At 63.8% G+C, this 12,096-nt stretch overlaps 1 protein-coding gene across 3 annotated transcripts; it reads left to right on the top strand.

Annotated features, from left to right (window-relative positions):
* Positions 1 to 1,106: 1,106 nt before the first annotated feature.
* On the top strand, positions 1,107 to 11,183 carry ZNF598 (zinc finger protein 598, E3 ubiquitin ligase). 3 transcript variants are annotated; one of them, XM_047780906.1, is made up of 12 exons: positions 1,107 to 1,346; positions 5,323 to 5,435; positions 6,006 to 6,135; positions 6,528 to 6,739; positions 6,813 to 7,030; positions 7,407 to 7,524; positions 8,098 to 8,315; positions 8,526 to 8,610; positions 8,714 to 9,462; positions 9,728 to 9,878; positions 9,987 to 10,137; positions 10,224 to 11,183. In XM_047780906.1, the coding sequence occupies exons 1-12, from the start codon at positions 1,122 to 1,124 to the stop codon at positions 10,575 to 10,577; spliced, it is 2,724 nt and encodes a 907-aa protein (XP_047636862.1). In that variant the 5' UTR covers positions 1,107 to 1,121; the 3' UTR covers positions 10,578 to 11,183. The 3 variants fall into 3 exon arrangements, with proteins under 3 accessions (XP_047636862.1, XP_047636863.1, XP_047636864.1); XM_047780907.1 differs by having other exon boundaries at positions 7,407 to 7,515; XM_047780908.1 differs by lacking the exon at positions 1,107 to 1,346 and adding an exon at positions 4,422 to 4,997.
* Positions 11,184 to 12,096: the final 913 nt, after the last annotated feature.

The raw sequence follows: 12,096 nt of genomic DNA on the forward strand, positions 1-12,096 counted from the left end.
CCATCCCCTCAGCAAACGTGCCCTGTATGTTGCTCCACATCAAGCCCCCCACCCTACTCACTGGGTGGGCCCAGCCATGAAGAGGACAAGTTCTCCACCTGCCTTTTGTAGCGGGACGGCATATGCAAGTTCCCGGGCTAGGGGTCTAATCAGCTGGGATGTTGCCAGAGCCACAGCAACGCCAGATCCTAGCCGCGTCTGCAATCTACACCACAGCTCACGGCAATGCCAGATCCTTAACCCACTGAGAGAGGCCAGGGATCAAACCCACAACCTCATGGTTCCTAGCTGGATTCGTTTCCACCGCGCCACGATGGGAACGCCTGTATTGCCTTTTCTGACGGGTACTGTCTTTGTGTCTGGGCGCAGGTGTGTCCCAAATACGAGAGAAAGATCTGGGTTGGAGAGACATTTGGGTTCTTAATAAGGTTGCAATATTTAGCAAGTAAAAATACAACACTCCCAATTAAATTTGTTTCAGCTGAACAACGAACAACATTTTAATTCTTTTTTTTTTGTCTTTTGTTGTTGTTGTTGCTATTTCTTGGGCCGCTCCCGCGGCATATGGAGGTTCCCAGGCTAGGGGTTGAATCGGAGCTGTAGCCACCGGCCTACGCCAGAGCCACAGCAACTCGGGATCCGAGCCGCGTCTGCAACCTACACCACAGCTCACGGCAACGCCGGATCGTTAACCCACTGAGCAAGGGCAGGGACCGAACCCGCCACCTCATGGTTCCTAGTCGGATTCGTTAACCACTGCGCCGCGACGGGAACTCCCGAACAACATTTTAATATAAGTATGACCCATTGATATTTGGGACACACTTACACTAAAACATTCACTGCTCCGGGAGGGGAGGGTCCGAGCAAAGGAGAGCCCGACGCTCGTGGCCGGACGCCAGGGCTGCGGGCGACCTCCGAGCTGTCAGCTCCGGCTAGAGCGCCGGTGCGGGTGGCGCCGCTCTAGCCTGCACCTCGCTGATGCGGAAGTCGCGCGCGCACTTCCGCTGGGCGGGGCCGTTGCTGGGCGGGGCGGTGACGTCGCCCCGGAAGGGGTGGGCCCGCCGGGGAGTCAGGCCGTGCCGCGCCGCGCCGGCCGGGAGGGGGCCGGATCCCGGACCATGGCGGCGGCGGCGGCGGGCCCCGAGGGGCGGCGCGCGGCGCTGGAGGCGGCGGCGGCGGCGGGCCCCGAGCGGGGCGGCGGGAGCTGCGTGCTGTGCTGCGGCGACCTGGAGGCCACGGCGCTGGGCCGCTGCGACCACCCGGTGTGCTACCGCTGCTCCACCAAGATGCGGGTGCTGTGCGAGCAACGCTACTGCGCCGTGTGCCGCGAGGAGCTGCGCCAGGTGGGCCGCGCCGGCAGGGCCGCGCGTCGGGGCACCGAGGCGGGCGCGGGGGCGCGACCGGGCGGGGCGGCGCGGCACCCGGCGGCCGGAAGGGGACTTTGCCTTTCTGATGTCCGGCTGCGGCCCTGGTGGCGCCGGCTTCCAAAAGGCCTGGCAGGGCCACCTGGGGCGGGGTACCGATCCTGGGGTCGACTGTGGGGGGTCTGGGGCCGGGGGGCAGGAGGTGGCCGAACTGGTTTGAAGAGGCAGCGGTCCCTGGGGAGACAGAGCCTGGGGACGTCTCTTCCTGCGCTTCGGTAATTCCTGTCGGGCCACAGGAAGGAATGATCCAAGCAGACACGCCTCGACCTGCTCATCTTTGGGAGGTTATTCCTCAGGGGTCTCCGTTCCCGTGGAGGCTACTGGGAAAGTGAGCACCTTCGGAGACAGTCTGTCCTGGAAGCAGAGGCTCCAACTGAGCATTTCCAGCCTAGCTGTGTCTCTGGGCCTCCTTGGGTGATGCTCAGGAGACTCCTCTGAGACTGGCGTTTTTCTTATATTAAGTGACAGTTGCACTTAGACCGGCCCACCAGAGAGGAAAGCAGAACCACCGAGGTCTCCTCAGGGTACCTGGGCGGTGGGAGTAAAAGTGTGAGCAAGTGTTTCTCCTCTTTGCCAGTTCTAGCTGGTGGGGCTCCGCTCCAGAGTGGAGGGGAGAGAGTTTCTGACTGTCAAGACTTGGAAGCCCTGGGGAAGTGGGGGGCACCACGGAGCTCTGCCCCACAATGCCAGCTGCTAGCTGCTGGCTGTGAGTACCTAGCTGGAGCTCCTTGCTTCGCTGTGCTTTGAGATCTGTTTGCTTCCAGAGTTGTGAAATTCCCCTGGTTTCTTCATGGAAAGCTTGGGCTGGTGACATGTGCCAGGGAGTCTGACTTTCCTTTTCCTAGAAGTGATGCAGAAACGTGGTTTTTTCACTTTTATTAACGAGACATTTATGGTCATGGAGCCAAGGAGATGCTGAAGGCCCACTGGGGGCCTATTCTTTGTGTTAGCCAAAAAAAGAAAGACCCTTGGAGATGCTGTCAGTCTACAGTCGGGTGGACAGAGATGGCCCCGGATCTGGGAGAGCTCTTGGTGCTGGAGCAGTCAGGGAAACCTTGGATCTGTGACTTAGTCAGAAGGCACGTCCCAGCTTCGCCAGAGCCTGCCTTGCTGGCCAGTCTTGGTGATGTGATGTAATCCTTGACCGGCCAGGTTTCCCAGCAGCTGGAGGTTCCTTCCAGGCAGGCAGGCAGGCAGAGCAGAGTGCTGGGCCCTGGGCACTGCAGGTCTCACTCAGGAAGTGAGCACACATCTATACATGGCTACCGTGGCTAGCATCTGGCCTCTCTCGTTCCATGTGGGTCCCACGCCCTTCCAGTGCTCTCTGTGGCAAGGGGGCGTGGGCATGAGCTGGCGTTTGGCACCAGCTGTGGGGTGGTTTGGCATCAGGTGCCCTGGCTGAGCCTGGCCTTCCTCTCGGGCCTGCCCTGAACTGCTTGGCAGCCAGAGGGTGACCTGGGAAGTTTGGGGAGATGATGCTCTTCTCCATTCATCTTGCTTCCCTCCCACTCTTGAACTTGGAACTCCCCCATCCCCCTTGTCCCTTGCAAAGTCCTACACTGTCCTCTGAATACTTCCCGTGTCCTGGGAATCCCACTTGGGAATCCCACAGCAACCCCTGACCCCTGACTCGTCTTTGCCTCTGTTACGGGACTGAGTCTTTGTAAAAAAATGGGAGGAGAGCGAACTGAGATGCTTTTGGGACTGGCCAGCTCCCTTCTTGGTGTTTTTTTGTTTTTGTTTTAGTGCCACACCCACAGCATATGGAAGTTCCCGGGCTGAGGATTGAATCGGAGCTGCAGCTGCTGGCCTATACAACCACAGCAACTTGGGGTCTGAGCCTCGTCTGTGACCTACACCACAGCCCATGGCAACACCGGATCCTTAACCCACTGAGGGAGGCCAGGGATCAAACCCGCAACCTCATGAATACTAGTCAGGTTCTTTACTGCTGAGCCACAATGAGAACCACCAGCTCCCTTGTTAATTCCTCCAGCCTGACCTAGCGCCTCCCTGTGCCTGCCCAGGAGGCAGCGTTGCGGGTCCATCATCAAGGATCTAGGCCTGACCTGTGCCTCTGTCCTTGGATCCTTGACCCCCTCCTATAAGGGTGATCACCAGGGAGGCTGGGGCTTGGGCCATGCCGCTTGGATCCCTGCCCATCCCTGGCCAGGCTACCACGCCCTCATCCTTGTCTACTCACTTGGTCTCGCTGCTCGCCTCACTCTCTGCTGGGGCGGGGACTCCGGCCACACCAGGCTGCACTGCCGTCCTGTTGTCTGTGCTGACCTGGGGGGCCAGTCCTGGTTCCACCCTGTCCAGGAGGGGCAGTGGGCACTGCCACATCCCACTCCCTGGTTCCAAACCTGCTCACCCTCCTCAAACGACCATGCCTTGAGCCTATGTGCCCACGGCCACTTTCCTTCCTCAAGCCTCTTCTGTGCTTCTGGTCCTTTCCTGAGCCCACCCTGGGTCCGCTTTCTGGCCTGGCTCAGGTGTGCCAGCCTGGGCTGCCCCACCAGATCGCTCAGGACGGACAGACACCCACCTAAGCTGTTGCCTAGTCCACGGTGAGGGTGCTCCTAGCCTGAGGAGACACCGCTCAGGTGGATCAGAGCAGATCTCTACAAGGAGCCTGCCGGACCTGGTGGTGGTGGGGACGAGGGCCGCCCCCAGCACAGGTTTCTCTGGGAAGGGAAGTTGCTCCCCTTCGGAGTCTGTCGGGCCTGGATGCTTTTTTTTTTTTTGTCTTTTTTGTTGTTGTTATTGTTGTTGTTGTTGTTGTTGTTGCTATTTCTTGGGCCGCTCCTGCGGCATATGGAGGTTCCCAGGCTAGGGGTTGAATCGGAGCTGTAGCCACCGGCCTACGCCAGAGCCACAGCAACTCGGGATCCGAGCCGCGTCTGCAACCTACACCACAGCTCACAGCAACGCCGGATCGTTAACCCACTGAGCAAGGGCAGGGACCGAACCCGCAACCTCATGGTTCCTAGTCGGATTCGTTAACCACTGCGCCACGACGGGAACTCCCCTGGATGCTTTTTGACAGCTTTGGGGTTCCCTTGCGGGCTGCTGATCTGGGCGCAGAGTCCTGGTGGTTCGTTCCTTGTACCCCGTGCTCCTCCAGCAGCATCGGAGTGGTTCGTGGCTAGTGTGCTCTTGATCCAAGGCGGGGTGTGGGGGCCAGAAAGAAAGAGGGGCTGGAGGGAGCAGTGCCCTTGTTGGCCCCGAGGAGCGGGATCCGACAGGGGTCTGGTCATCGCCCAGTGCCAGGGTCTGTGGGGGGCAGAGTAGGCTTTCCCGAGAGTGCTGGAGACCCCTGAGGAGTGGCCGCCACGTCCAGCACACCAGCTCGTCTGTTTGGTGCCCCCAGACAGCCCAGTTAAGAGGCAGCAAGCTGGCCAAGAGCGGCCAGGGGCCCTGACTGAGTCCTGTGGGGGAGCCCCTCTCCTGTGTCGTCTTGAAGCGCCAGGGCTGCACAGAGGCAGCGTGCTCACCCGGTGCGTCCTGTCCTGGTAGCGTCCCTTGTTGCCTGAGCTCCTCCTTGGACTGTGTCTCTTCTTTCTTCTGGTAAAAGTCATTCTGTGCTCAGCACCCTTGTGATTAAGCCCGGGTTTGCCTGGCTGTTTGATCCTGTCACTGCCCCCCCCCCCCCCGCCCCCCGCCGCCCCATAGCCTCTGAGTAGGGAGCAGGCTGCCCCCTGGCGGCGAGGCCGGGCATTGCGTCTCTGCCCTGGCCACCTTAACCCCGGGGCTTAAGGAGAGGGGGGCCTGGGCTGGCCCCAGGCCGGCGAGGGTGCTGCCTGCTGGGGTCTGCCTTTCTTCTCAGCCTCCCGGGGTCCCCCGTGGGGCGTCCCTGGCCCTGCTCACCAGTCCCCTTTGCTCCTGGCTCCAGGTGGTCTTTGGGAAGAAACTTCCCGCCTTTGCCACCATCCCCATCCACCAGCTGCAGCACGAGAAGAAGTACGACATCTACTTTGCAGACGGGAAGGTGTTTGCCTTGTACAGGTGAGGAGGAGGCCTCAGCTCAGGTGTCCGGGGGTCTGTGGGCGCTTGTGGAGAGAGGGACAGACACCCTCGTCCCCTTCCATGCTCCTCACAACCCTCAGGTGGCTGTGCGCCTGCTGTTGGCTGTCCCTCCTGGGGCTGGGGGTGCGCCCAGCCCCCTCCTGCGGGGGTGCTAGGGATGGGGGGCAAGGGCGAGTCAGGGGAGGCACGCAGCACCTGTCTGCTGGGGCTTCTGCAGCCAGGTTCTTGGCCTAAGGTGGACAAATGTCTTAATGGGGTACAGTTGTCTTGGGGGTGTCATCTTCCAGGTGAGGGGCAGCCCCCCGGCTCAGGCCCCTGCGTGGGCTCAGTCACCATGTCCATCTGATGTAGGTCTGCTGGATCATGGACCCAGCGCCCGGCCCTGGGCCCAATACTGCCTGACTCCGTGGAGGGGTGGCCTCCTGGCTCCCACCCTCAGGGTGTCTACAGGGGTGTAAAGGGGGCTCCTGGGGAGCTTCTGGTGCCTGCTGGAGTGATGCTGAGGCACTGAGTGCCCTCATGGGCCGGTGGCTCTTGGTGTCTCCCTAGGCAGCTGCTGCAGCATGAGTGCCCACGGTGTCCTGAGCTGCCACCTTTTGGCCTCTTTGGGGACCTGGAGCAGCATATGCGGAAGCAGCATGAGCTGTTCTGCTGCAAGCTGTGCCTCAAACACCTCAAGGTAACCCCCACAGCACCCACCTGGACATCCAGGGAGTCCCTGGCGGAGGTGACGGTGGCCAGGCCCCGTGGAGGGGGGCACCGAGGGGGGGGGTGCTTGTCCAAACAGCCATGAGGGGCTTGTTGCTGCCTCTGGCCCTGGACAGGCCAGATCCCCGGACTCCCCAGCATCCCCCGCTCTCTCCTGCTTCTCAGAACCCGGGGGGTGGGGTGGGGGGGATCAGCCTGCAACCCTAGGCAGGGAGGGCCTCCCGGTAACTACATGGCCCCACCAGGCCACACTCTTGGGCTCTGGGGCAGACCTGATGCCAGCAATCCCTCTGTGCGGTCGGGCTGGGCAGAGGGGGGAGGCCCGCGAGCTCCCCCCTCTGCCCAGCCCCCTCCTCACTGCAGATCTTCACATACGAGCGCAAGTGGTACTCGCGCAAGGACTTGGCCCGGCACCGCATGCAGGGGGACCCCGATGACACCTCGCACCGCGGGCACCCGCTTTGTAAGTTCTGTGATGAGCGCTACCTGGACAACGACGAGCTGCTCAAGCACCTGCGCCGCGACCACTACTTCTGCCACTTCTGCGACTCGGACGGGGCCCAGGACTACTACAGGTAGGTGTGGGCAGTGACCCGGGATGCCCAGCAGGCTGGGCACAGGCCCCTGCTGACACCCCATCCCCGGCAGCGACTACAAGTACCTGCGTGAGCACTTCCGAGAGAAGCACTTCCTGTGCGAGGAGGGCCGCTGCAGCACCGAGCAGTTCACGCACGCGTTCCGCACCGAGATCGACCTCAAGGCCCACAGGACGGCCTGCCACAGCCGGAGCCGCGCCGAGGCCCGCCAGAACCGCCAGATCGACCTGCAGTTCAGCTACGCGCCGCGGCTCTCACGCCGGAACGAGGGTGAGCCGGGCCTCCCTTCTCCCTTGCGGCCCCCGCGGTGGCGCTCACGTTGCAGGGCCCTGCCCCGGAGCCCTTGGACCCAGATCCCGGTTCGGCGCCTCACACGTCAGCATCAGCGGGGATGAGGCACACCCCTGCTGAGCCTGCGTCTCCGGGCCCATCGAGGGGCCCGAGCATGTGGGGCCTTGCTGGCTCCCCAGGTGTCCCGGGTCAGGAGGATGACTGAGTGCCGGTGGGTGTGGGGCCCTCGTGGAGGCCTGGGCCGCTGTGGACCCCGGGGTGTCTGGCCCCGGCTCACGGGCTGTGGTGGGCAGGGAGGCCCTGCCCTCTGAGCCCCAGCACTGGCCCGGGCCGTGACAGGCTGTGCTGGCCGCAGGGGTCGTCAGTGGCGAGGACTACGAGGAGCTGGACAGGTACAGCCGCCAGGGCCGCTTGGGCCGGGCCAGCGGTCGCGGAGCCCAGCAGAGCCGCCGAGGAAGCTGGAGGTACAAGAGGTGGGAGGATTCACGTGCCGCCAGCACTTAGGTTCTCCCGGTGCCAGCCCTGGGGCAGTGGCAGCAGCCGACAGCTGGGCTGCAGCAGGCACCGGGGCCTGGGACTCTGGCCCCCTGGCCCCGGCAACAGGGTCTGCTTGGCATCCTCAGTGAGGTCTCTCCTCTTTCTCCTGGCTTCAGCCAGAGACACCAGGACCCGGCAGGTTGGGGGCGTGGAGGGGGCCTGTGTCCCTGGAGGGTTTGGTGCAGTTGTGCCGTGAAGCCCCGGCATGGTGGGCACACGCTCAGGCTGGGGCTGCCCCTGATGGCCGGGCTGGATGGAAGTGTCTGTGGACCCCAGTCTCCACCCCAGAGAACTGGGCCCAGATGCTGCCCAGGGAGCTGAGGCCTGAGGCTGGCAGGCAGCTGTGTTCTGCTGGCTCACAGCGCCCTCTTCTGGCCATTGAGGCTGGGCTGGCACTGGCTCCACTGGCGCCTGGCAGCCTCCCTGTGTCCAGGCCCCTCCCCTGCCCCTTGTCCTGCATGGCACTGAAGTCCTGGGCTGTGCCCAGCCTGAAGGCCTCCCCATCCCAGGGAAGAAGAGGACCGAGAAGTGGCAGCTGCCATCCGGGCCTCTGTGGCTGCACAGCAGCAGCAGCAGCAGCAGCAGCAGCAGCAGCAGCAGCAAGAGACACGCAGGAGCGAGGACCGGGAGGAGGGCGGCAGGCCCAAGAAGGAGGAGGCAGGGGTGCGGGGTCCCGAGGAGCCCCACGGCCCCCGGCGCCCTCCCCGGACCCAGGGCGAAGGCCCAGGTGAGCTGGCCTTCCCTGCAGGCAGCTCTGCTCTGGCCCCAGAGGCAGGAGGCAGGCTCCCGACCAGCTTGGTGCCCACGCTGGCAGGGCCCCCACCCACAAGGCCGGCGGGAACCTGCATGCCTCCCTGCGTCCCTGGCCGCCTGCAAGGCCTGATCCTGCCCCTCAGCATGGGTCGGCCCTGGCCTAGGCTGTGTCTGTGTCTTGTAGGTGCCAAGGAAGCCGCAACCAACGGTCCTGTGAGCCAGGAGGCCTTCTCAGCAAGCGGCCCGGCTGCAGGAGCCACGCTTCCAAGGTAACCTGGATGCAGAACTGGGGGAGGGCGTGGGGCTGCACGGAGGCGGGGAGGCTGCAGCCAGGGCCCGCAGGCCGCTGACCGCGCTCCTCCCCTGGCCCAGCGCGCTCCCACACCTCACTCCAAAGCTCAAGGACGAAGACTTCCCCAGCCTCTCCGCCTCCGCTGCTTCCTCCTGCCCCGCGGCAGCTGCCCTGGGCCCCGTGGGGCTGGCACTGGCCTACCCTGTTCCCACCAGGGGCAGGGGCACCTTCCAGGAGGAAGACTTCCCCGCCCTGGTGTCCTCTGCCTCCAAGCCTAGCACTGCCCCCACCAGCCTCATCTCTGCCTGGAACAGCAGTGGCAGCAAGAAGGTGGCCCATCCAACCCCCGGGGCCCCGTCTGCCAGTGGGGGAGGCCAGCCCCTCAGGAAAGGTGCCAGGGGAGGCAAGGGGGGCAGAAAGAGCGGACCGTCCCCCGCGGAGGAGGAGGATGGCCACGCCGGCCTCACCCCCCAGGAGCTGCGGAGCGGGCCCACGACGGTGGCTGTCTCCTCCCTGCTGGCCTCCGCCCAGCCCTTCAGCAAGGTGGGCAAGAAGAAGAAGCTGGGCGCTGCCTCGCCCCCACCCCTGCCCGCTGACAGAGACGGTCCCCCTGGGGCTGAGCAGGTCCCTGAGGCGCCCCCCAGCAGAGCCGAAGGGCCCGTCGCTGTCATCGTCAATGGACACACAGAGGGGCTGGCCCCAGCTCGGAGCACCCCCAAGGAGCCCCCTGGGCTCCCCAGGCCCCCAGGCCCCCTCTCCTGCCCCACCCCCCAGGAAGACTTCCCCGCGCTCGGCGGCCCCTGCCCACCCAGGACGCCCCCACCCCCAGGTACGTGCACCTCGCAGGCCGGCTCTGGGGCTGGGGGGTGGGGAGGGGGGTGGGCGGCGCTCGGCCCAAGGTACTGCGCGCGGGTGCAGGCGGAAGCCTGGGCGCACCCTCCTGGCGGGGCGGGCGAGCTGACGGAGGCCGGGACTTGGTGCGAGGGAGCCCGGGTGTGTGCTGGCACCTGGGGCCGGGCCTGCCCTCGGGGGAGGGGTGGCAGCGGACGAGCAGGCCTCGTCTGGACCTTCCCGTCCCTGCCCTGGCCCCTCAGGCTTCAATACCGTGGTGCTCCTGAAGGGCGCGCCGCCTCCGCCCCCGCCGGGCCTGGCGCCCCCAGTCAGCAAGCCGCCCCCCGGCTTTTGCCGCCTTCTGCCTGGCCCCAGCCCGGTCTGTGTCCCCAGCACGACGGCGGCGGCAAAGGCGTGAGTGGTGGGGGGCGGGCCCGCTGGCCTCACGTTCGGGGGGGGGGGGGGGGGGGCGCACCTCGGGCCAGGCCTGAGGCCCCCGCCTCCTCCCGTGCCCGGTTCCAGACCCAGGCTGACACCCGTGCAGCGGGCCTACCTGGTCCCCGAGAACTTCCGGGAGAGGAACCTGCAGCTCATCCAGTCCATCAAGGACTTCCTGCAGAGCGACGAGGCCCGCTTCAGCAAGTTTAAGAGCCACTCGGGGGAGTTTAGACAGGTCAGGCAGGCGGGGTGTGGGGGCGGCCCAGCCGGCAGGGGCCCAGGCCCGGGCCAGGCGTGACCGGGTCTGGCTCTGGGTGGCAGGGCGTGATCTCCGCGGCCCAGTATTACAAGAGCTGCCGGGACCTGCTGGGGGAGAACTTCCAGAAGATCTTCAACGAGCTGCTGGTGCTCCTGCCAGACACGGCCAAGCAGCAGGAACTACTGTCTGCACACACGGACTTTCGGGGCCGGGAGAGGCCACCGGGCGCCAAGGCCAAGAAGAGCAAGAAGGGCGCGTGGCAAGCCAGCACCCAGCCGGCGGGCCTGGACTGCTGCGTGTGCCCCACCTGCCAGCAGGTGCTTGCTCACGGCGACGTCAGCAGCCACCAGGCGCTGCACGCCGCCCGGGACGACGACTTCCCCTCCCTGCAAGCCATCGCCAGGATCCTCACGTAGCTCCGCCAGTGCGGGAAGGAGCTGCCTCGCCCACGAGCCTCCTTGCTCCCTCCTCCTCCCCCAGGCTGCCAGGCAGCCAGGTAAGGCCCCGGTGAGGCCACCTGCTCAGGTCCCTCAGCTAGCAGGCCCTCCAGGGGTCCCCAGCAACGCCCACCCGCCCTGTCAGCACGCCGTCATGTGGGAGTCCATCTGGTTTTCTCCCGGGCATGGGCACGAGGCCCCTGCCTTGGCAGCAGGCTGGTCGGCATTTCTAGCTCACGCTTTGGGAAGGCACTGGGCGGGGAAAAGACCAGGATGCCGAAGCCTGTCTGCACTGTCAGAGCCGGTGGCCACGGTGGCCGCATCTGGGACCTCTGGAGCCTGAGGGCTGCCGCGCCACGGCCCCTGAACCGCGGGTCCACGGACACTAGAGTCAGGTGTTGAGTGTGTTGTGTAAACAGTTGGCTGTTTCGTGATCCAAGAATGTTCAGGATTAAAAGCAGACACGAAATCGTGCTACTTGAAGTTGAATCTTTTTATGAGACAAGCTGAATCTGGGATCTCAAATTGCCTCTCATCTTTTATAAGACAGTTTATCTTCAAATAAATTTATTTTGCAATAATGCACATAGCTGGTGTTCTGAGCTTCTCTGCCTGCCAGGGTCACCCCACAGCCAGGGGGACTCAGAGGGGTCAGATGCTACAGCTCAGGGTGCAGCAGTGAACACTGGGGGGGGGGGGGCTATGGGGAGGGCTGGGGGCCAGCTCTGCTCACAGGGAGAAGCGGCTGGCATCGCCCAGGCCTTCCAGGGATAAACACGCCTGCGCTCAACCTGGAACGTGTACCCAGTGAAACTGTCCTTTCCGAACACATGGGCCTAACTCAAGGTTTATACCCACAGAGCCATCAAAGAGCTTCTAAAGATCAACGAGAGCAGCTCAGAAGCAACGCAGGGTCATCTGAAATACTTAGAAATCATTTGTACTTAATTATTTGGATCCAGTAGTTTGTAAGAGGACCAGACACACACAGCGATCTATCCTTTCTGCCACAAACATAAGTAGGAGGAGGAAAGATCTAAACGCATGGCCACATCCGAATAAGGCGTAGATGAAAAGAAACAGGATGTCTTTCTAAGGGAAGCAGGGGGAACCTGTGGTGATGAAGGGGCCTACAGGGTGCCAGGCCAGAGCGCCACCAGGGGATGGGCTCGGAGCCCACCAGGAGGCAGCCTTCACCCTCCTCCTCTCCATGGGGCTGCGCAGAGGCCCCTGCCTTGCCCACCACACATGAGAAGCCCCTCAGGGGATGCCCAGCTGATACTCTCTCTGCAGGCCTGCCACAACCAATCCCTCAGAAGAGTAACCTGTAATGTGAGCTGTCTCCTTAGCCATCCTGAAAATATCTTTTCTATTTTCTTCCCTTTCTCTTCTTCGGCCGGCCCACAGCACGTGGGAGTTCCCGGGCCAGGGATCAGATCCAAGCCACACCTGTGGCAACGCTGGATCCCTAACCCACTGTGCTGGGCTGGGGATCGAA

The sequence above is a fragment of the Phacochoerus africanus genome, chromosome 5 (assembly GCF_016906955.1).
Source record: "Phacochoerus africanus isolate WHEZ1 chromosome 5, ROS_Pafr_v1, whole genome shotgun sequence".
Taxonomy (NCBI): domain Eukaryota; kingdom Metazoa; phylum Chordata; class Mammalia; order Artiodactyla; family Suidae; genus Phacochoerus; species Phacochoerus africanus.

Excerpts from the sequence above, each read along its gene's own strand:
- ZNF598 (XM_047780906.1), top strand. The coding sequence starts at position 1,122 with ATGGCGGCGGCGGCGGCGGGCCCCGAGGGGCGGCGCGCGGCGCTGGAG. Across the intron at positions 5,436-6,005 it reads AAGGTGTTTGCCTTGTACAG|GCAGCTGCTGCAGCATGAGT; the intron begins GTGAGGAGGAGG and ends GTGTCTCCCTAG. Across the intron at positions 10,138-10,223 it reads ACTCGGGGGAGTTTAGACAG|GGCGTGATCTCCGCGGCCCA; the intron begins GTCAGGCAGGCG and ends TCTGGGTGGCAG.